This window comes from Dendronephthya gigantea, unplaced genomic scaffold, assembly GCF_004324835.1.
Source record: "Dendronephthya gigantea isolate DGI-Jeju-01 unplaced genomic scaffold, DenGig_1.0 000044F, whole genome shotgun sequence".
Classification (NCBI taxonomy): domain Eukaryota; kingdom Metazoa; phylum Cnidaria; class Anthozoa; order Malacalcyonacea; family Nephtheidae; genus Dendronephthya; species Dendronephthya gigantea.
The window spans coordinates 1,059,432-1,087,130 of record NW_021163054.1 but is presented as its reverse complement, the minus strand read 5'-3'; the positions used below and the strand labels follow the sequence as shown (position 1 = coordinate 1,087,130).

Here is a 27,699-nt window from a genome sequence, read left to right as displayed (position 1 = left end):
CTTGGTTTCGAACGTATTGCTTTTCGGAAGCCTTTAGAGTGGATTTAACTGATCTTTGGGCATTTTTGAATGCTTTCCAGTCTTCCATAGCACGTGTTTGTTTATAACGATTGTGGAGTTGATCTCTGTTGGACATGAATGTTTTTATGTCTGTAGTAATAAAAGGAAAAGAGATTTTGATCATTCTGACTGGAGCATGTGTATCCAAAGTTGTAAGAACATTGTTAAGCTTATCAAGTTTGGAGTTGACGTTTGGGTCCGAGAAGATAGGAATAAGCTCTTTCCATCTAGATGCAAGGTTAACAGTAAACTTTTCACCGTCGTAGTTTTTGTAGCCTCACGCTGTAATATATTGCAGTGGTTGTTTAGGTAACTTCATGTTAAGGACTGTGCATGTACACCGGCAAATGATCGCTTATTATAGTGTCCATGCATGGCACCACTTTCAATGACAAGATTGGGAGTTAAAAGTTATCACCTCAATTAACGATTCGCTAGTTTCTGTTATTCTGGTTGGTGATGTAATTAACTGATTCAAGTTCATCTCGGACATGAAGTTTCCTAGTGCTGTATTCTCTAGACAATTCTTTATAATCCCCCAGTATAAAGATGGGCTTATTTAGGAGGAAAGCTTGGACTAGCCTCGGCTTCAAGTTGTTTTCAAGACAGGGCGGCGGACAATGTGGTGGTCTATAGGATATGCATTACGATAGATCTTGACTTTTTGCTCTGACTGCCTTGACGGTTTACGATAATTTTAGGGTCGTCCGAAATTGACGATGTATGAGAACTAATCAGATGTTGTTTTGCTTGTTGGCCAATCTTCTCATTCAGCGTAAGAGTGTTATGTTTCCCAGGATACCCTATCACACCGAAATCGCCGTTTACTGCACTGATCAAACTTCTTTGATTGGCGCCCGATCGATCGCCATTTACCGTGCATACGAAAGGCAGATTTGATAAAAACTTGCAAAGACTCGTAGTCTTTGCACTATACATTTCACTCTTTTACCATATAATACTCTATAATTTATAGCTTCAGCTAGGGTACCAAAATCCCAATCGGTGGTGGGATTGTCAACATGCATGTTAGAGCTTTCATATAAGTACAACCGTCCGCCATATTAGCTCGTCACAATTAAGTCGGTTTTCCACTAGCGATATTTTTCGCGCGAAGCGACTTTATTCCTTTGTATTTGAGCAATTTGTTCCAGATGGTTGCAGTTGAGAGCTCGGAAACAAAAGTAAAATGTCGCTTCGCGCGAAAATATCGCTAGCGGAAAACCGGCTTTAGACTCAACTGTGTTTAGAACTGCGTATATAGATATAAGCCTTTGTTATATAGGTGCTGTGTATTTTAAATGCGATTGGTTCATTCGTAGACACATGACTTTAAATTAAATAAATGCAAATGAATGTTTACCGCCAGGAAAAAAAGTGAAAAATTGTCGCCCGCATATTGTCATAACAAAGTAAAGTGCTTTTTTTATAAATGAAATTGTTGTGTACCATGTATATTTTTGTTCCTGTATAACAAAGTACTTAATGTACACTACCTCGGGAAATAGCGAGACTTCGTTTCGGGAAACATTCAGACTCTTGGGAAAACAAAACTCACTATTTCCCTCGGGAGCATACATTAAGTGTACAGGGTGTATCAAAAAAAACGCAACCACTTAATATTCATGAATATCCTCTTTGTTCTACAACACAAAAGACGTTTGGCCCCTGGAATGCGAGAAAGCTTATAATCATATTCTAGCGGCACAATCGTCGGTAAACAAAGTCGGGTGCGTAAACCAACGAGCTGAATTGAAAGTATTTAACGAGTAAAATTTTATTTACAATTTATTTTACAAGGTCGACAGTTAGCATTCAAGTTATCATGCACGACAATAAAAACTCGTTGTTCAGTTGTTAGCTGCACCATTATTAGTTTAGCTGATTTGACTATTAGCAGTTGAACTGTACGATTAGAAGCCATTTTAAAATCCCAGGGGCATAAAATCTATTGAGCTTATGAACAATATGAATTTTAGAATATTAAGTGGTTGCGTTTTTTTTGATACACCCTGTATACTATATAAAGGTCGTGGTTGATTCAGTTTTCTTATTTATACGAAAACAGCTTTGGGCTGAAATAAATAAAATGCTGAAGGTGAAATTTTTCTTTTCGTCTCATTTTCTTCAATTTTTACATTTTTTAATTTTTATTTTACGTTTGCAATTTTTCTTGTATATATAAATGATTTTGTACTTTAAAACACAAAAATTCAACAAAGAATTCGTGCTACGTTTTTGATTCTCTTTTTTTCCGGCGTTTATTGACAAAGTAAACAATGTGTGTTCCATGGCTATAGATGTGCATTTTTTGAGGTTTACCACAGACTGATGTACGAGGTATCCATTATGTCGTTGATATCACCTGCCGTAATATTTTTTGCTCCTATTATTTTCCACACAAACTCTTTATTTTAAATTATATTATTTCCGTTCATTGTAAAATGTCACACTTTTGCGTTATAGATGTTCTTAATTGAACACATTTCCATTACCAGAATTTGGTAATAACAAAATGGCTGTCGCTTGTGCGCTAATTTGTTTTAATCCATGCATAATGGCCTTCGAATTTTACTATAAAATAAGTTGAGTGAAAATTACAATATTAATATAAAACGTCGTAATGCTAGAGCCACAGACTTGGCGCACTGGTTGCTGACTTCTAGGTAGATAGAACAGCTTTTTAGAAACGTTTTAGTAACTGAGTCTTAGTACCTTTGCCCTGGGTATTTCTGCAGGCTGCCAAATTTAAAAACATATTGCCCAAAATTTTGGCCGTGTTCTTTCAACGAATTTATAAAATCGCTCACATTCATACGAACACTTCTATTTGGATTGTTGATGAATTAACTTGTAATATACCAAGAAATTTTGTTAAAGATATTTTCTTTCGTATTCTTGATACAATTTTTCCTAAATGGTCCGGATTTTTTCTGCAGTCACCTTAAAAAATATTGTCAGTCTCATAAGGCAGTTCAACCATACGAAGCGTATAATTATACACATTTGAACACAGTCAGTTGGTAGAACGTAGAAACACCCAAGGTAAGTAATTCGAACATCAAAACGTCGCGAAAACGCTTTTCTATTGATCCAGAGGTCGGCAAACAGTTGTCAACATCCAGGGCAACGACAATTTTAGGTGTTGTGCTCTTGCTATATGTATTTTATAGTAAAAGTTAAAGGTCATAATTCTTGAATGTTCAATGCAAACTAGTATACAGCTGATTCAATTAAGTTTGTGACAGGCAATAGCCCAATGTATATTCCACGCGCAAGAGGCATGAAGGGATTGATGGCATTTTATGCATAATTATGCAACGAATGAAGTTATTATTGGAAAAGCATTGTTGAGTATAAATATAATCATCTCGTGGGAATAGTGTGAGGATGAACTTAAGGCTGCATGTTATTATACTGTATAACGGTAATGTGGAATACACGTTGTTTAATTTTGTATTATAGAAATAACCGAAATGAATCAGCATCGATTGCTGGTGCCAGTTCCTCTTTAAACTGCTTGAACAGGAACTCACGTAGCGCTTTCACATCGTTAAAAATGTCGACGTTTTGACATGTATATGTGTCATTCTGCCTTTTATTACCTTGCCGTGTAACTTTTAACATGATATTAACGCTTTCTTCCTCCTAATTTTCCATGACTTTGGAACCGAATATCCACCAAATGCACTATTTATCAATCTAACTGTTTGCTCGCCTGCAAAGTGCAACCACAAACTATTGTGATAAATGCACATGTTCCTTTGGGAATTGCAAAATCACCGCATTTTTCATATGTGTCTTTTGTACTCTGTTGTTCGCATAGTGTCATTGTTTGGTCGAATGATAACATAATAAAATAATTAGCGTCCATTACCGACACCATTCAAAATATGTTGATGCATTAGTTAGTCAAATGCACTGGACCCATGACACTGTTCGCGCTTACAATTTACATTTGCCTATTGCCTGTCACAAACTTAATTGATCAGCTGTATATGCAAATGACCATATCGCAAAGGGAAAAAACATATTTTGTAGTTCGATTAGCAAACTAGCATCTTCAAACGGCTGGACCTTGTGCGAGTTAGCGCAGAACTCTATAGAACACAATACAAGGTACGGTGTTACTACCATACTTTATCGTGGGATACAGAAAGAAGGGAGTATGGGGTTGGGTAACCCTCCAACATTTCTGGAATTGACTGTTCGAAAAATTCGGAAAACCCGTTTTATTGACCTTTTTGAAAGCGTATACAACATATACCTAATTAATGCATGGTATAAATTTTTAAATATGCCGGTAAGTTCTTTGAGTAAATCATGATAAAGCGACTCAAAAAACATTGCAATGAAAAGAGTCACTACTTTGTGGCATTTGTCACTATACATGACGAATTTTTCATCACTCCGTATACTTACAATACTACGAAAATATGAAAACGTTTCGATAAAGGAAAATATCAAACACTGCGGTTGCGGTTCGGTCGTGGTTTAACCGAGGTTTGTCCTAGGTTAACTGCGGTTTTTATTGGGTTATTCAGTTCTGGACTACACTGTATATCTATAACGTATAGATTTGATTACTATACAAGGTAACTCAAAAAACAAAAAGCTATTGAAAATACTGGTAACAATATGTAACTATATAATAGTTGAGTTCGAATATCTGAGCATGCACTTAATTTGTTGGGACCAACAAGTGTATGAATGTTTGACATAAGCATTTTAATGTGTGATGACAGAAAAATTTGTCAGTACGCACAAACGATGTTTATTAAAAATATTTACAATTTACAATTCAAGCCACCGTGACCTTCGACGTGCATGCTCCCCATCTCTTTACAAATCATTTGCTGCCCTATTTTCGCATTTAGCATTTTATAAGCTGCACTAAATCCCCACAGGCAAAAATTCAAGAACAGTTCATTCAAATTTTAACAATGAGTGCGGCATAATTTCAATATAGCTTCGTTTTTTTGAGTCACGCTGTGAATACGGTGACCGTCTGAAATTCTGCAAAGGCTTTAATGCATTGTCTACAGGTGGCTACATGTTAATTCTCTTTAAGTTAATCAGTCATTTATTGACGAAAATCTTACTGCTCCTCTTGCATGAAAATTTGCCCGGCTGCATGTGCCAAATTTTTGGAATCGATAGATTTGATGACTGCATGCAACCCTATATTCACCAATTCCTATTAGATTTAAATAATTATACAATATATGTATATACTTATTATTCTATTGGGGTCATTTATTGAAAAATCTGACAATAGTGGCAACAAAATAACATGTTGTTAATGTGGTAGCAAGCCGAAGCACGAAGAGAAATGGCTTGGATAAAAAAGGATAAATATTATATGCATGGCTAGCTTTTCGTTAAACCGGCGTCCCGAAATTTTCATAATTTTTATTAAACCCATGCAGGCAATAAAAAAATTAGTACGTCTTTGCTAGTTGTTTTCGGTTAATGCATGTCCAATAAGGTGGTTCCATAGCAATTAAGCAGATAAAAAGGATGAAATTAACTTTCAACTTCTTGAACAATAAAAACAGATTATTTCATGAGATCTTTCACGATTCTTGACGAATTAAATTTTTTGCTCTACGCCCAGAAAGGAAAGCTCTGGCCAGATAGTGTGCCAAATAATAGGGCAATTTTAGTCTACATATAATTGGACAAATTCGCAACAAATAAATTAAATAAATAAACTGTTTGTCTTTTAGACAACGTATTTTTCATAAAAACTGCTTCTCGACAATATGGATTCCGTTGGGACGCATTTGATCGCTTCATTAAAATGAGTATACACGCGATTAAGAAGATCCATAATGATTCTTTCCAGGCTTTAGACATCTTTCTTACATTTATATCTCAAAGATTTAGCAAGGAAAACGTTTTAGAATAACACTGAACTGGCTCGCGGAGATTTAAGCGCCAAATGAACGTGTTCCAGGTCCCACGAGCGTAATGAATAAAAATTGGGTTAAATCACGTGGTTGAATAAAGGTATATCACTAAGATACAAGAAATCAATAATTAAGAAAACTATAGAATATTCATAATTATTTGCCCTTCTCAAGCTATACCGACAGAGACGCGGTGGGCGGTGGCCTGCCAAATATTAGCATAGTATTGTTAGAATACGAATAAACCGCGCTATATGCAAGGCTGGCGAGCTCTTTGACTTTGTTTGATGTTTTCGTTGATCGAACGTTTTCATATTTTCATAGTATTGTACATGCATTAGGAGTCATGAAAAATTCATCATCTGCGACAAATAGGACAAATCAGTTATTGTCGACTTCACACGAGGTTTCAAAAAGGGGTGGCGAAGTTCGCCAATAGGTTTCGAATGTTCGAAGTTCAGAACGAACTTTGAAGGTCAAGCGAAAGTCAGCCATCTGATGTACCCGCATTGACCGGGCTGCCTATATATATGGCCAAGCTCGTAAATTTGAGTCCCGAAGCATTAAAGTGCCTATATCACTCGTGGGATCTTTGAAAAGAACGTAAAAAGTTAGTTAATATATTAAAAAACGTTTTTTGATTTAGTGCAATAATTTCGAAGATACAAGCCTCCTAAACTACCTGCCGTTCCTGAGTCCCAACCTCCTGGGTTTAAACACGGCTATTCAATTTGAAACTGCCCATTGTTTACAGGAGCCTGGGACTCAGGAACCTAGTATTTCAAAATTGTTGCACTAAATCAAAAAACTTTTTTAATATATTAACTAACTTTTTACATTCTTTTCAAATGCATAAAGATTCCACGAGTGATATAGGCACCTTAAAATATACTGTAAACTCCGACTTATATATAGCCTATATATCAACGTAAATGCATACAATGAGACCATTTCAAATGAAAACAAAACTGTTTTAGTAGTAGTAGGTGGATTAAGTTCTGTTTGAAAAGGTATTTCCAAATTGTTTATGAACTTGACCTTCGAAGTTTGTTTTGAACTTCGAAACATTCGAAACATTCGAAACGTAATTGCGAACTTCGCAGCGAATTTCGCAACCGCACTTTAAAAAGTTATGAGAAATCGACAATAACGACTCTCTCTATTGGTATTTTTTGAGTCACTTTATCATGATTCTTAAGAACTTCCAGCTGATCTGGGTATAAAAATCAACCAATCAAAAGCCAGATCTTCGACAAAACTGAATTATCATTTCCTTCATTGCATATGACTTCGACACTCGAAAATATCAAGTAATTTTATTATATTTATGTAAAAACACGTTTATTTTTTCTCAACTGTAAATTAGAATTAAAATTTTTTGCTCTTTATACTATTATTCAGAAGAATAAGGACAAATAACACCAGGCGTATGATAACTCAATTATGTTGAGACGCCTTATGACGTCATGATCTCATATCAGCTGGTTGCCTGCATATTTAATACCATGCAGTATTTTCTGACTGATCGAGCTAGTAAATTTTTACCGAAAGATCGGATGAAGTTGTTCACGTTATTTTCTCCGCCTCTGTAATCTATGTTTAGGTAGTCTTTTATAGGATATTGCGAGTTGCAATTGACGAAAAGTCAGATATTATGTTTTGTCTATATATGTCAGAATAGTCTTGAATATTTAGTCATTAAATCAGGTTTACCTCAGTGAACTCCATATATATATATATATATATATATATAATATATATATATATTATATATATATATATATATATATATATAATATATATATAAATATATATATATATATATATATATGGAATGATAACTGTGGCCGATTAAGTAAAGCCACGACAAACGACACGTCATTGCATTCGTCATCATGTCGGACATAGTCTCCCGCGCGGTTATTACTCATTTGTTGTTTGTGTTCGCAGAGTGCATTTCAGTTTTTCAAAAGAGTTTTTCAACTTATAACGTGAATTATGACTTCCATCATATGTTGAATGGTATTTTGATGTTGATTTTAATGCTGAAATAATTTATTATTGTTGGGAAATTGAAATAAATAGTATAATGGACGACTTGCGCTTTAGACTAATTTCTTATGTCATCGATAAAAAGCACATTTTCTAAAAGATCTTACTAAAATTATTTAAACAGCCAAGTTTGGTTGCAAATTGTTGTAAATTATGGAAAATATAGCCATGCGGTATTCACGAATTTTGACTTTTGTAGACTTTTGTATTACGGCCGGAAGTGTGTAACTAAATTAGTTACGCATTTCCGCACTTAATATTAAAGTATAGAAAATTTGCCAAATTCGCATGGCTATATTTTCCGTATGTCTTAAAAAATTTCGCACACCAAACTTTACATTTACAATAATTTAGGTAAGATCTTTCTAGCTGTGATGATTTTGTTTTCGATCAAAAATTAGTCTAAAGCACAAGTCGTCCATTAAATGACAAAGTTCGAATAACAATACAAAAAATATATGCCCAGCATTACTTTTAATAACCTAATACAAAATTATAAAAAAAATCAATCTCATCTGCAGTGCATATAAATATGTTATTTATATTTTTGTTGTTGCGATGGGTTCAAACATGCACCGTCGTCAAATAAATAATTGGGAGCAATTATTATAGAAGACATCTTGCTCCGTGCCAAGCATAGTGGTACCTTGTCGATGAGCCTTTAAACTAACATTGTCTGACACCGCCGCACCCCACCCCTTCTTAGACACAGAGGAGCTACTTGGACAGAGGTCTCAGGTCTCTCGCTACTTGGACCGAGGACTCGTTGACAGATCCGAGGGAAACATCATGTTTTTTGGATCCGAGACCTCTAAGTTTTATCATATAGCAAGTTTCAAAGGAGACAACTGGTGAAAATACCCGACAAAAACGTAGGAAGCAAAACGTTTCATTTTTAAAAAAGAATTCGGCTGAAATTCAAAGGTAATATGTCGCGTGATGTGACGTAGTATCACGACTTTCGGTTTTAACCCCCGGTGGTTAAAAGTATTAACCCCCTATGAAACTGGTTTAAACCTGACAAACAAGATAATATAATATAAATATATATATTATAAATAGAAATAATACCGGTAAACACAAAAATTTACGATTTCAACAATTAATTTGAAGAACCTACGCGAGTAACTGAGAGCTCTAAATCAGAAGTTGACCTAAAGCTTTTACAAAGAAACCAGATATTGTTATCAATACCGGCGTACTCGCATTGGAATTAGGGTCCATAGCATCACCTTTACCCAAAGAAAAACACACTACAACGAATAGAGCCCAAAACAGTTCAGTGAAACTAGGTAATTTTAAAACAAAAACGTTGGTGAATTCATGCAAACAAGATTTGGCAAGTAGTAGGCTAATCATGCGATGACAAGTACAATTGTGGATGATTGGTGCGAGTGATATTTTAAATGTTTAAGCGACTGTGTTTGTTACTATCCTGCATCCATTTCGTTTCGTATTGATCATTTCTAGATACACTAATTATTTTAAACTCTGCATGTGCAATGTTCCCGGAATTTTGGTCAGCAGCGGATCAAGAACGGAACTTGATTCAGTGACTCTCAAGTTATTTAACAGAACTGATAATATAAATAAATTTCTACTTTATTTTCCAGTAGCATAACCAGCCTGGGACTAAATCGTCAGCTGGCATAGCTGTCGTGGCAATCGTCACTGTTAAGGCTTAACTTCGATGAGAAACTGAAGGTTTATGAAACTTGAGGTTAAGAACAACGCTTTTCAGTCGGCATGCCTAAAGCATGGACGCCGGAATACGGGGCAGCAAGGGCGGCTGCTCTTCTGCCTTTTGCCAGCAGGGGCAAGGGAGGGTGAAACGAGGATGCCTTTCTATTTAAAAGGACTACATATTATATATCTTAAGTGCATGAAAGTTTTACAGAGAACGTTTTGCAAGGCATTCCCTTTCACGCGTCGCGCTTCAGAAGTGCCCTTTCACAAAAATCTCCTCCCTCTTTGCCCTGGCATCGTTCCGGCGTCCCTGGCGTTAAGCCCGTTTGTAAAAAAGCTCGGGTATAGTGCTATCAACAAGAAACCGGATTTTTGAATCCGTTTACGTAAAATTTGCTGTAGTGTGTAAACTAAAAATTTAACCTCCGTATCTCAATCCTTTTCAATTAGTCCCACACAGCCTTTATAACATTAACTCTTCGACATTACATGCAAATTATTTTACTCTACTTATGTCGGCTGTACGGTAACTGTAGGCCCGTTTACATTTGGGATTTTTGCTGCGATTTTCTCCTTTTAATAGATGTGAATGAGTGAATACGTTACGGATGTTCAAATAAGAAGACTTATACATTAGAGGATTCATAAATTTTTGCTCCTTTCCATCTGTCAAAAGAAGAAAATCCCACATAAAATCGTAACAAACTGATTGCAACTGTAAACGGGTCTTGTGTTTTATTTCATACGGTGTCAATATCTTCAGACGAAACTATCGGATTGTTGAACCCCGTATTGCCGTCTCCAGTATCGGGCTTTCCATACGTCAGGAATACATCATTGACCTTCAGCTCAGTGGTATCATCTTCATGAACAACATCTGACATATCTAAAGTTGATTGGCTTTTCCATTCGGGAAGAAAACTGCTCCCAACATTATCCGTCTCATCGTCGTCTGCAGTACCAGATTCATTTGGGATACCGCTAATTCCAATCTGGCTCGACTCGGGCTGTTGGTGACCGTAAAAGTTCCCGCCAGATTTATTACCACAAGAGAGCTCACTGAGCTTTAGATTTTCATGGACCGTGCGGGGTGTTGTTGATCGTTCAAAACAGCGATGACAGACTAATGCTATGACTCCTGTTAAAAAAATTAATCCTAGAACCGAGCCAACTACAATGTATAGTATCAGAGCAGTTTTATTGTCGCTATCGCCACCGTTACTGGTCGGTAATCGTGTTGGTGAAGGTAATGTTGCTGGTCGCGTTATATTGACTGAAGTTACTTGCAGTTTTGTCCCGTCATAAGTAATATTCAGTTCGTTATTCTTGATAGCAGAAAATAATTTCTGAAATATATTTTCATTCTTTACGTTTTGTATTGTCATATCCACGAGAATAGACCCGCAAGTGATTTTAGAAATGTTTATCTTCGAAATTGAAATGTTCAGTACTTGACTGCAAGATTGCTTCACGGCTAATTTGAAAGCAGCCGACTGGACGTTTGGTACTTGGGTGCAGTTAGAATCTATTGTTAGGCGAACTGACACTACTTCAGGAAAAAAAGGCGTCGTTACCTGAGAGCTAGATGAATATGTCAAAGAGCTAACCGAGGGAAAATAGGAAATTCCTATTATTGTTGACGACATGTTAGTCACCAATGCTGGAAATCCAGTTGTAAGATTTTTAGTTGGTAAAATATTTCTCGTAGTTGTGGGTAATGAAATAGTTGAAATTATCAGGGAAGCAGCCTCGGAAGACCTCGAAGATGACGTGGAAAAACTTGCCATACTTCCTGGTCTGCTCTCTTTCTGTTCAGAACTTGATTTATTAACAGCCAGATTTGACAAACTGATAGAACTGCATATCAAAATGATTCTCGTGGTAGACAGGAATTTGGAAAACTTCGAGGTAATAGCCTTGGTTAGAGGATTTGTCGCCATACTTGTTTTCATCGTAGTAATGTTAACCGTAAATGATGGTCTGATGATGTTCGTCTTAGTTTTATTCAATTGTGATGGCGTTTTGTTCGTATTGGAAACTATTGGTTGGTTCGTTGACGATTTTGTCATATTTAACATTAGCGATGTGACATCGCTCATCGCCATATTTGCCGTTGTTCTTAGTGTAGTTGACGTGGTTGTTTTCACCGCCATAGTGGATTGCAATTTTCGTGGTCTGCTTTCCTTCCGCTGAGAGCTTGAAAATGGCTTACTAACAGCGAGAGGTAACATAGAACTACTTATCAAAACGATTCTTGAGATAAACAGGGATTTGGAAAAACTCGAGGCAATAACCATGGACTTCTTACTAATCATAAGCGGAAAAGATTCTTGATTGGCCAGTGAACTTTCCATTCTGTTCGTGAACGTGGTATAACTCGTTACACTAAATATCGTTGACTTACCAATTGGCTTTGTTGTCATATTTGGCAAAGCTAGCAAAGTGGGAATCGTCGTAAATGTTCGTGCAATTGCTGTACTCGTTTTTAAAACAGAGGTGGTAATTACTGTTGCTACGATTAGGTGGAAACTTTGCGTAGTAATTGTTATGAAACTAACAAAGTACAAAAGAAGCTTCATCTTCTACGCCAGATTGTCTTTTTGCTGGGATTAAAAACTCATCAAACGCTCTGAAACAGAAAGAAATTGACGTTATAACTTAATTAAAAAACATTATAAATCAGATACCAATGGTGTTTTGATGCACTCGGGTAATATTGGAAGGATATTTGAAAAACTTGTAAAACACGGGGAGTAGCCGGGGAATATTTGGCTTTAACTCGTCTGATGTGAATACGGTCACAGACGGGTTTCTCGTCTGTCTATAAAAATACGGAGGTAATTATGTTGGACGGGAATCTGGTCTGGATGAGAGATCCGTCTTATATTTGAACTTAGACGAATAATTCTGACGAGTTTCTCAAATAATAACACGGTCAAGGACGGAACAGGGCTGTAAGAAAATGATGATCGTAATGATTACCATAACTTTTTTAACATTATACGCATAAATTTATCCATCCCTAAATTTAACTATTCGCCTTTTCTATATACAATCAATTTTCGCGTCTACGATGAGTTTCTTTACCCTAATATCAGTAATTTGAATTCGGCTAGCTATCACTGAAACTTTCCAGTGTTGAATCGACCCTAATTTTCTTTTTAAGAAACTTTCTTTTTCGTTTCAAACAAAGACAAACTTTTTTTCTTTACACCGATTGCATCTAGAGACACAGACAAACTTCCTGCTTCACCTCAGACAAAGACAAACCTATAAGTCTTTCTTTTTGAGCGTGTACCTAATCATTACATGGCTATATCCTACATTTCTACTGAGAATAATAGTTTTTATTAATTAACGATCTTCCTTCGCCTTTTAACCGCTGCCCTTTCCTTAGTATTTATTTTCCTATTAAAGGCTCGTGTTTCGATAGATTTATTTTTTCTTCCGCCGAGATGCAGAACGTTTACAAGATCATTTACTATAGACACAGCACAAAGTTTAATTTACGGGCTTTTTTCTATCTCCTTTCGCGCTGTTTCATTTTGCCGGCGCTGGCTACCTCGTCGTTCTGTTTCGTCGTTCATATACTATGAGAAACTTGCAGCATATGACGTGTACTTAAAGATGATATAAATTCCGTTTTGCGCATATTTTCTGCTCATAACAAACTAAGATACATTCCAAAGGACAAAGGTGGCGCTCCAACCGCGCTGGAATTACCGAAGCTCAATTATGAAATAACTGTATCTGCTCTCGACCAATCAGCATCCTGTGATTTTATCAGCTAATAATAATACATTAAACTTCATGAATGACATGAACTGATCTTCCCTTATGATTCTGCTTCCGTGTCCAACGCAATGCCGCCACCGCGCTCATTGTTGAAATTAGGAAGTATAGTGTAAGAAACTATAAAACTATTCTGTCTATTCATGCACACATGCAACCCGGCTCTCACTGAACGTCAGCATACCTGTCGGGTCTTTTCTTCCTATGCTCTATATAAACATAGTAAATATAGCTAAACTAATGTAGTTAATACTCTGTCTATACTGAATTCTTTATCATTTCTCCCCTCGCTCGATTAAACCTATACATAACTACATTCATGTATAGCTACTTTCTCATTTGACTATATATATATTTATATATATATGACTGTATTGTAGAGTATTTTATTTCGGGCCTTTGAAATGAAATATTAAAAGAAGGTCAAAAACTTACAGTTCCAACCTGCGACTTGGTTCGTATCACATATTCTGAACTAAATGGCTTTTTCATCTGCAATTTTCTTTTACCTTTGGATTTGATAAGATTCTGATTCTGGCTTCTTTTAAAAGCCTTTTTATATATTTTTCAACCCGTTATGTATAGCCAGTCACAAAAATGTACCTCACCGCGACTTCTAATCGATATAGAACCATGTAATCTCAGTTGAATCGTTCGTACCTTTGAACCAAATTATAACACAACAAACACAGCTTGCGAAATTTTTTAATTTTCATTTGTCACCCTGTGTGTCGTCACTGACTCGTGACCACTTTATTTTAGATTAAAACTAAAAGAGCTTTGCAAATGATGAATATACATTTCGCGAGATATGTACGTGACCACGTAAGCAGACATGCAAAAGCAGATATCAGTCGATAATTCACTACAATACTTAAATTGATATCATTGTATATTGGTATTATATGTATATGATATATTTACGAAATTATGAACACAGCAGGTCTATTATAGGCCGCCTTTGACATTAATACCATTTTTTATTTACATAAATCTTGTCAAACAACCCTATATAATTTGATTATAAAATGCATCCTTGTTTGCCAAAGATTACGGAAGATCAGATGTTTTACGAAAAAATGTTACAACCGTTAAACCGAATAGAATACGACACAAACTTTTTTGTAAACACAAACTTCAAGACAATGTTTCACTGCAGACATACTCCGAACAACAACACGACCACAAAGTCAAGATGACTTGTATGCTTGGAACGTAATTTTCTGTTTAAAACCTACAGACAAGACTTGCTTCAGTGCTTACCTTACCGATCCAATATTTTCTTTTCAATCAGTGTTGCCAGGCTCGATCCTTACTGTTAGTCAGGCAGCCGCCGAACGAGACTAACCTCGGATTTCAGCGAGAAAACCACTTTGTTTTAAATTAAAGGACAAAAGAATTTGGTTTCTCCGGAATTTTAAATATCGTTTAATTGTCACACTCGAGACCACCAAAACAGAATTGGACACAGATTATAGATTTAAAGCCAGATTACATAGTATAGATATACTGGTATGACAACATTTCCTATGGACAAGAAGCTATGTATATACTAGCTGCAATAAGATGAACGGCGAATATGAATGAACGGATTATAACAGCATTCGGAACAATCCGTGGGTTTTTTCGGGACAAGAGTTTTCCGCTAAAATGGGAAACGGAAATTAATTTACAAAACAATAAACTATGGTTCAATTCATGGGCATTCGTCACGAATTTGACACAGCACATTCTTTATGTCATTTTTGCCTCTCATGAGTTCAGTTATGTGTGTACTGCATGAGTACTGTATAATTGGGGCCTATATCATCTCTTAAGGTCTGTTCACACGATCCAATTTTGTTGGACTCGATTCACTAGCTCCTGACGCATGGAATATTGTGGCTTCAGTGGATTTGCTGCTCATAACATTACAAACTATAGGTCAACAGACTGTAAAACATCTATTAGAAGTGAATTGGATCCAACAAATTTGGATCGTGTGAACATGCAGACCTTCGAATACTGATTACTGCATGGCCTTTGCTGATTTTAATTATATTTTAATGCAACATATTCAGACTTCTATGCAATATGTTCAAGAAATTCTCTGTTTTTATAATCATATGCAGTAGATCATTTCTAATATATTCATAGTTACCATAGGCATGCAGCGTTCATTAACTGTCGATGATGTAAGCCTAGTCATAAAGACTTGGTTTGTAGCTAAGTCACGAGGGGGTTTAACATCTCAAAGGAGATGTTTCCTGAAACAACGGATGGGTGAACCTGTCCACACGTATCCGGATATTTTTAAAAACGAAGGAATTTTTCTCCGTTTTAAAAAAAAATTCGCGTCCACACGAAGCGTACTCGAATCGTTTTTGCCCGTCCACACGTAAACGCTTAAACGAAGGAAATTTGATATATACATATTCACTCGCGTTTTTAAATACTATCCGTGCAGGCAGTTTAGCATAGTTACATGAAGCTGAATGCATGCTATTAGATTTGAAATTATGAAAGAGGCCAAAGTAAAAAAGCGAAGAAATTTTAGTTCACCATCTTGAAGAGAATCAAAACACGCGCCGTTAATGGCCCATTATAGACTGGATCCGATTATAAACATCATCGAATTAAAAAACCTCGTTTTCGCCCGTTCACACGTAAACACGAAACCGGCGTTTTCGAAAAACTCCACTCTGGAGAGCGTTTTCGAAAAACTCCACTCTCGACGGCCGTACACACGAGCATTTTTCCTTGTTGAAAAGCTGGCATGACTAGCTTTTGAACAAGGTACCTTGTCAAAGAAAACTTGTCAATTTTTTCGCATACACAGGAGCAAATAAAACTTGGCAAGCCGTAAAACTTGCCCGTCTGTACGGGGCTTAAGCGTCTTCATTTTGTGCTTGGAATGCATGGGAGAGTATCACCGGTGTATTTCACTTCCTTAACCAGCAGGGATGCGCTATAACGATAATTGAACGCCCCCCCAATTATCGTTCTAGCTGCGCCCCTGCTGGTATCATATATGCTGTTCTGGCTGACCGCGACGGATTTCTATTGTACACAATATATTGAACTTTGTGTATGTTACTTATGTTACTACTTGGTATGTTAATTCGACCAACTCAGGACTGACTGTGGAAAGAAATATTTTTTGCAATTTGTGTGTAAAACGTTTTGGTTATATTTGAGAAATGTTGATACCATCATCGATCTTTAATCCGCGTTTCCTGAACCCGCGATCGAACCTGCGATCGTTTCCCTGTCAAATACTGTTTGCAAATGGCTTGTTCATTGCAGTGAACTGGTTCACTGTGAGAAATACCGTAATGCAGACATCCACAGTCAGGCAAGTTTGAACCAGTATAGACTTCATTTTAACGCCATACATTTCATATAAAAATATTCACTACCGTGCAGAAAACAGGCACATTGCATATATTAGAGATAATCTTTATTTCTTCCCAATCACAAAATATTTACAAATTTCAAAAATTTTACAGTAATATCACGATTGATTAAATAGTTTTTTTTTTCAAGACAAACGGCTGTCCGTTGAGTCTGGTTCTTATAGCACCGACAGTCTAAGATGTCCATGGTCATGGATTGCGCTGCAGTGTTTCCCATTCGACGTTTCAATACCGAGACTTTGACTATAATTGCTTTAGATTAACTACGAAATTACATTTCATTTTCAATTTTTCCCGTGTGAATGGGGAAATTTTTGTGATAAACTTGTCATGGAATTGTATTTAAAAGATTGTATTCTATTCTTTTAATTCGTTTGTTCTAAAATATAATTTTGGCAAAGAAAATCGGCTTATGTAAAGGATCAAATTCGTGGGAAAGTTGTCACGGGAAATGCATTTAGACAAAAAGACGGCAAGCTAATTTCTCCATTAAAAAAATTAGCTCAAACCACTCAGCACAATAGCATGCAATTATGCGGGTTCCCACCCCTATAATATATACGTTTGTCTTTACAACAAGGCTTACTTCAAAGCAATACATATAAAGCCCCGTACGTACAGACATGCAGGCAAATTTTCCATGACAAGTTATATTTGCTCGCGTTTATGCGAAAAAATTGACAAGTTTTCCTTGACAAGGACCTTTTTCAAAAGCTAGTCATGCCAGCTTTTCAACAAAGAAAAATGCTCGTGTGTACGGCCGTATTGTCATAAAATATACTCAACATATATTATCGTAAAACTTGTCAAGAAAAATTTGTCCAATTTTTCGCGTATACGCATGCATGAGCAAATATAGTAAAACTTGCATGGCAAATGAAAACCTGGCTGTTGGCAAGGAAAACTTGTACTTCATACACACCATGCAGCAAGTGAACTGCATGGTCAAGAAAACTTGTCAAGGAAAACTTGCCCGTCTGTACGGGGCTATATATGTGCTGTTAATGGGGCTGGAAGAGGGGACTATATAGTCGGCGTTATACAGACAAAAATCGAGCTCAAGGTGAATAAAAATACTCTCCTATAATCTATACATCTATAATCATATTAGTTCATCCATTACTTTGTTATAATCGATTCATCAAATTTTGCTGTTTTACATTATAACCACAGTCCGCGCCGTTTGCGCTGATTTTGTTTACATGGCGTATAAACATTTTTCCTAAATTGCATTCATAAAAGCCGTTTTCATTAAAAACTGAATGAACTGACCCCGTTGGTTTGGTCTTTAAATCCTGTACCTTGGCCTTGCATGCAGGGTTTTGATGATACAAATAAAGTTTAAAATAGGCCTACCGCCTACTCTGTCTGTGCACGAAGTCCCGAGCCCGAGGTATGAATGATAATATAGATTCCAGAGATATATAATAACACAAAATTTGGATATATAAAGAGCTAAAATGCGTATGTAAACAAAACGCGCTAAACGCCTTGTCTTGTGGTCTTGTGGTAAATTGACAGTATATAGTCTATAGTATAGATAGACTAGTACTAACTTGTCTTAATTCTCAAATTAAACTATACTTGATATTTCGTCTTGAACTTCGGCTAGTCGAACTGAGATATTAAAAGCAACCTCGCCTGGCACTTATATCTTTGAATTTTCCCTTATTGATTTAGCAGCGTGGTAATTTATATAAATCAACAATATAGTCAATACTCAACTATACTGTCTATAGTCAACAATATGATTCTATTGCCATTAGAGGATCATATCAAGAAACAATAAACCTTATCACGAAACCAACGCGGAAGCGGGTATTTTCACTGCATGCACTTCCAGTTTTAAAGTATAACGTTTAGTCTTTAGACGAGATTTACTGAATAATGAAACATTATACTAGTTTTACAAATGTTTATACTCGCGAGAAGTGACATGTCTATATACTGAAATTTAGTTTGATATTTGCGAAAAACCCGTGCGGTAAAAGTTTCGCGATAGGTGTATTGTATTTAGTATTTACAATGAACAAGTTTGCTTATCGATTTAATTGGGGGGTTAATATTTGGGTGGGATGAGATTTACAATTAAATATTTTAAAACAGATGCATGATTGTTTTTCCGACCACGACAATCAACCTTTCTCACCGGCACTGACGAATATCTGGCATTTTTGGGCTATTTTTAATTTCCTTTAAACGAGTTTTAACATGTAACAAAATAAAAGAAAATTTTTGAAAATCAATTGAATAAATTTTCAGAATAAATCTGGTCAAAATGAATTAAGTTACGATGTCTTTCTTTCGCGATTTTGAAAAAAAGTTAAATGTCGGGTATAGTTGCATGATCGTGAGAAAAGCGTAAACTAAATAAAACATAAAAATCTTACGAATTCCGTCTCTCGTTTTTTTTAACAATTATAAACTTCCCATAATTCCTTAGCAAACTTGAATTGGAAATCGCAATCTAGCATCAGTAGAGATTCTCTGTGTTACCCACGAAAGTGAGAAATAACGTGAGGGTATGTAAAAATCAAAAAAATTTTGATGCCGTTAATAAGTTCAATACATTTTCTGTTCAACTCACTTATATCAATACTGGACTTATGATAACTGACAATTATTTCATGGAATATTTGGCCGCCATCTTTGAAGAAAGCACCAGTTCCAGTCCCTTTCTATTGTTTTTTTCGTCGAACGTGAAGAAAAAGCAATAGAAAGGGACTAGCACTGGTGCCGAATTGACTTCAAAGATGGTGACCGAGTTATCGTTCCAGTTCACTCATTCATCTGTAATGTACATAAAGTGCTGGTAAAAAATATATTTGAAAAACAAAAACTAAATTTTTGATTGCATTTTACAGTCTTCATACAATTTATCGGGCAAAAATCTAGTTTTTTCCAAATATATTTATAAACAATACAGCAACTTTTATGCATCCGACATTCTTGCCAGGTACTTATGTTATTCAGAGTTTATATAGTTTAGCATTCAGAGTTTATATAATTCAGTATTCACAGGCACATCCAGCGGGACGAGGGCATATCCATGCACATATTCATGTTTTATATAATTCAGTATATAATTCAATTTTATATGATTGTTTTTACGGTCATTGAACATGAATATATATGAATAAGTCCACCCCAGCTTATCAATAGCCTATGCATGTCACCGGAAAGAATTATATTTGTCATATGGTATATATGGTGCATTATATAAAGTATATAGAATATATTTATATAAAGTATGTAATATATTATATTAATAATTTCGCCATTTACAGCTACATGGCCGGGTCACTACAACAGTTCGCGTGACACCAATAACTGTAGGCCTATAAATATATACTATGTATAGATCTATAAACACTATGTTACAATCGGTTATTCAACTTCTGATATTATTATATTATTGGTTTACCTCGATAGTTTATTTCTGACTAGTATCTGACGCCTCATGGAATGCCGCATATCGAGCTACAACGAAAACAAAATTGTTAAATATAAAAACTATATAACTGGAACTATGATTAATTTAAAACGTATAATTTGAATTCTCCAAAAAACGACGCAGTACATGCAGTGGCGTAGCAAGCCTGGCGATTTTACGCCACTGAGTAGATGCAAGTCGCCGTCACCTATTCGAAAACGGGCTGTTGCAAGTTACCCGGAAAACGACTGAGCTAGTTCTGATTTTCTCCTGCCCAATCACGTGATTTTGACCAACTTTTATAATGAAGACAACCACTGTTAAATCGTTATGGGGCTAACGTTTTCAAAAACCTTTTCGGTCCGTTAACTGCATGACTCACAGATTTTTCCACGTTTATACAATTACTACGCCTTCCCATACCGCGGTATACTCGATTTCTGTCATTTCACGTGTGTTTCATCTTTGAGGAATTTAGTTGAATTTGACGCTGAATTTTTTACCATTGTAAATTATTGGCGAGGGGGTGTCGCATCACCCTAACCCTACAAGCCATAAAACCTTCACCCGAGAAAATTTTCAGTCGGTATGTATATGAACTGTACAATGATGTATACCTTCTCATTATCTTCAGCCTGAATCAACCTCTATTAAAGTTCTGTATCAAAATCCCAGCATTAACATTCCACCTTGCTTTACCGCTCAGTGCATATTCTGTTTGCAGTTGCCGATCAGTCAGGTCAAATTGCACTTCTTCAGGAGAGAAAATCTCGCCAACGACAGTATCACTGCCTGATGAACTTAATGTCTCATCCAGATCAGAGTCCGCACTAACTGACCAACACGTGACATATGAGGATTCACTACACGCAGTCTCATATTCTGTCTCATAATCCTCCGAGCACATGTCATCCTCCTGGTAGGTTCCATAACCAACCTCTGCAATACTTGTTCGGTACACTTGAGTCTTATGCGAGCAGCTGAAAGTAAAAATTAAGCGTCTTCATAAATTTTTCATCACTATAATGAGGCGAATGAGAAGATCATCAGACCATGATGCATGGTACCTGGAATTATTATACGGCTAATTCGTGAACAATGTAAAAAAAATATGTAGTATACTTAAAGACAACATATAAACAAATATTATATCGCTTTGACTCTATTGAAATAAGTTCGCCCATGTAAATCGTGTCTCAACTGTATTGCTTTGAAAACTAAATTTAAAACAAGGGAAATTCACAAGCACAGGTGAAAAAGAAATTTCCAAACTGGTGGAAAATTAGCAGAAGTGAAAGTATTTTGTTCCAAGGTATTGAAAACTGTGAAGAATATCGCCGTACTCCGGTCGAAATATATGGGAGACAATGATAAGCCTTAATTAATTGCCTTTCTTGTGCATTTGCTAACAAAGAAAAGAGCCAACAAATTTTTGAATTCCCCCAACAAATTTCCGGTTTTTCAGCCAGAATGCTTTTCAATCATTCGCACATTCAAGTTCATATATTTAGGTATTCTATGATTTCAGTTAATCACGGTGAGCTGAGTTGTGTATATAAAATTCCAATAGAAATTAAGACCCTTTAAAAGCCTTTAGAATTACCAAAATCGAACAAAATGCCACAAAATCGTAATAGACTCAAAGTAAATATATCCTTTCAGGGTATGGAAGTCTGCAGAAAATACAGCGGAATATTATAGAATCGTACGAAGAAGGTTCAAATTTCTATCCTAAAAAAGGAACAAATTCTAAAACTTCGCAAAAGAATATTGTTTATATCGTTGATTCACTTGTTCGGGTTGCAAAACTTGATGTGTGCATGGGTAGAACTTAAGGAGATTTTTAACTCGTCATCATTTTATGTCATTAACCAAACGAAATAAAATATGTTAACTCAATGTTCCAAATCGACATAAAATACTGAGACGAGTAGTCTATATATACGATTGTCAGACGTTTGTTACGTTCCCTATAGGCGGACTGTTGCCGTTGATCAGTTTCTTGTAAGATTTGCAAAACGTATGCAGCTAGCATTATCGAATATAAAAATTATTATATACATATGTCATTTTACCTGTCATCACACGTGTGGTTATAGATTTTATAGTGCAGAATAGCATCGTTAATTGTATGCAGCAACAGATCAAGGAAGTTAACTCCAGTGGAAATCTTTGGTAACTTCAAGATAACGCTAAAATAAAAAACACAGCGAGTTCTTCATGAAAATCGCATTTTATTTCGATATATTCATATATTTTGCATCCGGATTGGTGATTGGCTAGTTGTATATAATAGGGTGATTTTTAATGGATATGGTCAAGAGTATACATGCAATTACAACTTGTTAAGGGTGTAATTAATGCACGCTTCTTATGCAATGAAATTGCCGTATTTCATAATGATTACATAAGATATATGCGTAATTTTGAAATTATATCCCCTGTATAGTTTTGATGGCATTCATGTCATATATACTGTAACAATACACAGATCTAATTAATGCGGACATACAGTACCTTTCAGCTATTTGAGTTATCTTCGATACTGTTAGAACACACGGCTTTATGACAATAGTGTATATCATCTTCGTAACAAAATTTGATAATTCTTTCTCTGCAAGCAAGACATCCACCTTCGCAATCTCAAGAACTACAAATGAAATATTAAGCTTTCAGAAAAAGTAACGACGGAAAAGTTTACCTGATAATATAAATAATGTTATATAACGCGGAAAATATCTGGGACAAAAGCTACATGTTGTAACTATATCAAAGAATTGTTGCCAATCCACAAAAAGTTTTCCAGGGTCTTGACATACGTCCGTTAAATTCCGCTAGAATTTGACCCTGGAAATTTCAGATTTGATTTTAAGTCTGAAGTTGAACTTTTCAAATTATAACTCAGGGGTGTATAATTATTCTTCTTTAACTCCCCCCCCTGACACCCTGAAGAGGGGGAAGAAATTAAAGGGTCTTTGTCCAGGAAAGGAGACTAAAGCGCTGTTAATTTTTTTGGGAAAATGAAGGAAGTAGGAAAGAAAAGAGGATTTGGAAAGAACAATATTCGAAACTTTTTAAAAATATGTTTTTAAATGAAATTCAACTTAGTTAACAAAGACCCCGAGACTTCACCATATTATTCCTAAATCTCAAATGCCGTCATGAAAAGTTGCTGCCCTTTAAAGTTCGTTTTAAACTTTCAACCTCCTACGTCGGTCGACTTTAAATTGTTGTGTTTCATATTAAAAAACCAAAGCATTGAGCAATATACTTACGACAATGCAAGTTGCATTCACCACATTTTTCCAGGATATCCTTTGAAACCTCGACTGTCGCCTTCTCCGACGTATGTTTTGATGTCGTCCTAATGGATTTTGATTTTGCCTTCGGTTTTGACGATTCTGCGCCTGATACATTGCAGCAGCAAGAAACTTTTCTACCTCTGGGTGCTCGTTCAATTAAATATTCTGGATCTATGCAAGAAAGGACAATCTTTATTGAATTAGCTGTTCTATTGAAATAGATACAATGAATACAAAAGGCCTAAAACTTCCAATACGTGCTCATAAAGGCAGACAGAAACCTTGTGGGACAGAAACCTTGTGGGACAGGATGTGTCATGTGTGTGCATGGGGTTGACCGAAAGTAGTTCATGCTAAAACGTCTGTTTTCCTTAAATAAAAGCCCTTATCCTTTTCCTTTTTAAAACTGAGCGTAGTTGACACGTGCAAGAATTAAACTAATCAGAAATCCGAAATCCAAAAAATTTTTTAAAAATTTTTAACAACTGGCTCTTGCGATTAACTGCACGGTACTTGGTATTAACGAAGTGTCTAGATAGCGGGCAGCCGGTCGTCTTGAAACAGCCGGCACTTTTACTTTTAGGGTTAAGATTAGGGGTAGGATTATAGGGTTAGGATTGGGGTTAGGATTAGGGCTACGATTAGGTTTAAGGTATGTGTGCTGAAAAACTGCGCCGGTCATTTAGCAAATTTGTTGAAATTTATGGTGACATTAGGTTTAGTTTATACGGGAAACGACTAGATGACCGGCTGCCGGTTACCTAGTCACATCCTGGTATTAATCTAAATTCATGAAGCGCGCAAACAATAAAAAATTCCGCTCTGCGCGCAAAATTCCGCCTAATGGAGAACAGGCCTTAAGGCGTTTCCTCCGTCCAACTTACAGTGAGCTTTCAGGTACTTAATGGTATCAGTGTATCCCTGTTTGCACATTTTGCTGAGAACGTGGACATCGGGAGGAAAAAAAGCTCGACAGATGCGGTAAAAATTCTGAGCGCTGAAACGGATGCTGGTGTTGGTAAACATGATGTGATTGAAGCTATTTGAATCATCTTCTGGACAAATATCGCTCTCGCCGCTCCACGGTGTCACTGTTATCGTTTCTCCATCGAAGTGCTGAGGTAAATTATTTGAAATGCCTCCATCCACATAGTACTATAGTGGTAGGATACATGATTACAAAATACACTCACATAAATGGAAGATGGTTAACAGGGGGGGGGGGGTACTAATATTCATATATTCATGTAGGCAGACAATAAAAACAATCAATTTCAAAAGGTACTGAATGTGAATATATGAATATTAGCCCGATACACCATGCAAAACAATGTATTATTCAATATGGTACAGAGGTTGCATGAGATGTGTACATAAGTCTTTCTGGTTCTGTCCTTTATAAACAATAAAAAACAAACTGTCACTAGAAGCCTAATTGAGGGAACGGGGGTTGTATATTCATATACTCATTCCTAAAAACAATCACTATCAAAAGAAATCAGTTGGGCATAAGACAAATATAAGAATATGCACACCCTACCAATTGAACTTTTAGCAATGACCCTAGAATTCCTAGCAGGTTTGCCCCCCCCTTTTTTTTCCATGAAGAAAAAAATATTTGATAATATTCTGCATAGGGTGTAGAATTGGCATTAAGTTCTTCTACGTATACCGACCCCTAAACATACTTTCAACAGGGCTCTTGAAACTGAAAAATGATATATGGACTAAACCAAATTATTACATTAGGATGCAACAATATTTAATTAAGAATTTGTCTGATGATAATGATTCACTTACCTCACCACGAAACATGGGAGGCATTACACCGGAGTAGATAGGAACATGGGCAGAAGCAACTAAAGCCTAGAAAAAAGTAATTCAGGCATTTAAGTTCAAAGATATTCTTTTTTGGTGTCATTTGGAATAAAAACTTAGCAATAATTTCAACAAAAGTATTATTGTGGTAACATTTTAAATTGTTTATAGGTAGTTTGGTAACATTAAACCTGATGTGGTGAGATTCTGTACTTCTAACCATGCTGCTTTGCAAATGATGCATGCAATATGCTGCTGAGTCTCAAATTACACATTCTAAGAAATGATATATGCACAGTTTGCATTTCATAGGCATAATGGAGAGATTAACTCCCAAAGCAACTCTCAAGAGAAACTTATGGGCGAAGTGTATCTCTCGGACTTGGTTGGGACAAAGGAATATGTACATATATATTTCAAACATTCAACTGTGTTGGTGAATCTTGAGGGGAACGACTTTGGAATCCTCCAGTACACAGTGATATTTTATAAATAACATAGACATATTTACATGAACTTTACCCTCACAGTGTATACATATTAGCAATGTTTATGTATGCATGTATACTCAAATTACACACAATTTCGCCCAGCACAGTGCGTCTACAAAATGCATTCACTTTTCTTTGGGAGTTAACTATTTCCTTTCAAATCTCTCGAAGTATGGTAAAAATAAAACTTTTCTGGTTCGTGATAAGTACCGTATTTTTTTCTTACAACTGCAGTGTCGGCGTTGAGTCAACACAGTGAAGTTCATTCAAAAGCTCATTCATTAGTTCCAAAGTTCAAATATTCAGTTTCCAAGTTCAAAATTATCGCGCCAAGGTTGCACATGTCATATCAAACACCAGAATAATTGGAAAATGTATGAACTTGGAATTTGAACATTGTAACTTAAGAACAATATTGACGCTTAAAAGAACTTTACAACATTATCACAACATTGTGGGAGGAAAGTAGTTTAAATTTGACAGTAAGGATAATCTTTATGGTTTAGGCCCAAGCTTATAAACAGCACAATGAAGTAGTAATTTTAGAAACACAACGAAGTAGTAATCTTAAGACTTCATTGTCTCATATTTTATTATCTGAGATTTATACAACAAAACCTACTATTATATAAGTTTCATGCCATAATTCAGAGTGGTGATCCATTTTACAAGATCATGCAATGAAAACCTTTCCTCCCTTTTTGCATTAATGACACAGTCAATGTCTATCATGGGCTAATAATATATATCGATATGCAAGTACATATATAATATTCAAGTACATATGAGATATATACGCCTTGAGAATATTGTTAATATCTTCGCGTCACGCGGAAATCACATGGAGAATGGAAATCACATTATCAATAAATCTACAAATATATCACGTACGTACAGTATAATCCGTACATCATGTCGTTATTTTTGTAATATTTTGGGGCTTTTTTCAATGTTTTAGCCTTTTCGCAATTTAATGAAAAGGCAAGACATTCATATAACCATTCCTTATTACCCCACTTTTTGTTTAGGGACAAAACCTACTTGTATTAAAATAAATCGACCCTTGAGAACATAAACTTCGATGGGAAGAAATAGACGAGGCATGAGGTGATGCAAAATACATTACAGTGACGAACATTAAGTGAAGATTGTAAAATATAAAGTCGAATATCACATGTTAAGTGAAGTAAACATTCAGATAAACTTACATCAACAAGGTCGTCGTTGGAACGAAATTCAGAAACCACAACATTCTGCCAGTCACTACAACGTGTAAGCGATATATGAAGCTTCCCCGAGCACCGTTTGTAAGCATCAACTGGTATCATTCTGTTAAAAACCTTTCGGATCGTATTTGTGAGCTGGAATCTAGGGTGAAAGGGGCCTATCGAGAATCTCCTAGCATGTTCTGCCAGTCGTAGAGTAAACTGTAGCGATTCTGATAGACTGATACCGCAGAGAAGCGAACCGGCGGCCAAGGCGCCAGCACTTGCTCCCCCAAAGTTCTCGATTTTTTCAAGAAGTTTCGGCGCCCTGTCCTTCAAGGCACTCGCTACTCCGACATGATAAATTCCCAAAAATCCACAACCAGAGAACGTTAAGCTTAAGCTTTTCGTTTCTTTAGAATCATCCATGTTTTAGGCCAGTAAATAACTACGTATTTCACTATTTACCAACGTTACGACACAGAACGCAGTGTTTTGCTTCACGCCCCCCACACACACCAGTATTATCGCTATTCTTCAATCCTATTGGTTG

At 36.0% G+C, this 27,699-nt stretch overlaps 2 protein-coding genes across 3 annotated transcripts; both read right to left on the bottom strand.

The window, feature by feature from the left end:
• Positions 1-9,096: 9,096 nt before the first annotated feature.
• On the bottom strand, positions 9,097-14,893 carry LOC114527422. Of its 2 annotated transcripts, none has more exons than XM_028549052.1 (2): positions 14,766-14,893; positions 9,097-12,339 (listed from the first exon to the last, which is right to left on the bottom strand). In XM_028549052.1, exon 2 carries the CDS (start codon positions 12,287-12,289, stop codon positions 10,451-10,453), a length of 1,839 nt encoding a protein of 612 aa, XP_028404853.1. In that variant the 5' UTR covers positions 12,290-12,339; positions 14,766-14,893; the 3' UTR covers positions 9,097-10,450. The 2 variants fall into 2 exon arrangements, with proteins under 2 accessions (XP_028404853.1, XP_028404854.1); XM_028549053.1 differs by lacking the exon at positions 14,766-14,893 and adding an exon at positions 13,938-14,013.
• A 2,046-nt stretch (positions 14,894-16,939) lies between these two features.
• Positions 16,940-27,675, bottom strand: LOC114527358 (1-acylglycerol-3-phosphate O-acyltransferase Pnpla3-like). The gene is made up of 8 exons (XM_028548992.1): positions 27,150-27,675; positions 25,433-25,498; positions 24,517-24,787; positions 23,606-23,803; positions 22,848-22,980; positions 22,406-22,522; positions 20,948-21,310; positions 16,940-20,377 (listed from the first exon to the last, which is right to left on the bottom strand). Exons 1-7 carry the CDS (start codon positions 27,573-27,575, stop codon positions 20,971-20,973), a joined length of 1,551 nt encoding a protein of 516 aa, XP_028404793.1. The 5' UTR covers positions 27,576-27,675; the 3' UTR covers positions 16,940-20,377; positions 20,948-20,970.
• Between the last annotated feature and the right edge of the window lie 24 nt (positions 27,676-27,699).

Coding starts and splice junctions, on each gene's coding strand:
- LOC114527422 (XM_028549052.1), bottom strand. CDS start 12,289: ATGAAGCTTCTTTTGTACTTTGTTAGTTTCATAACAATTACTACGCAA.
- LOC114527358 (XM_028548992.1), bottom strand. CDS start 27,575: ATGGATGATTCTAAAGAAACGAAAAGCTTAAGCTTAACGTTCTCTGGT. Junction 23,804..24,516: donor TAAGTACCTGAAAGCTCACT/GTAAGTTGGACG, acceptor TTTCTTGCATAG/ATCCAGAATATTTAATTGAA. Junction 21,311..22,405: donor AACCACACGTGTGATGACAG/GTAAAATGACAT, acceptor TTTTACTTTCAG/CTGCTCGCATAAGACTCAAG.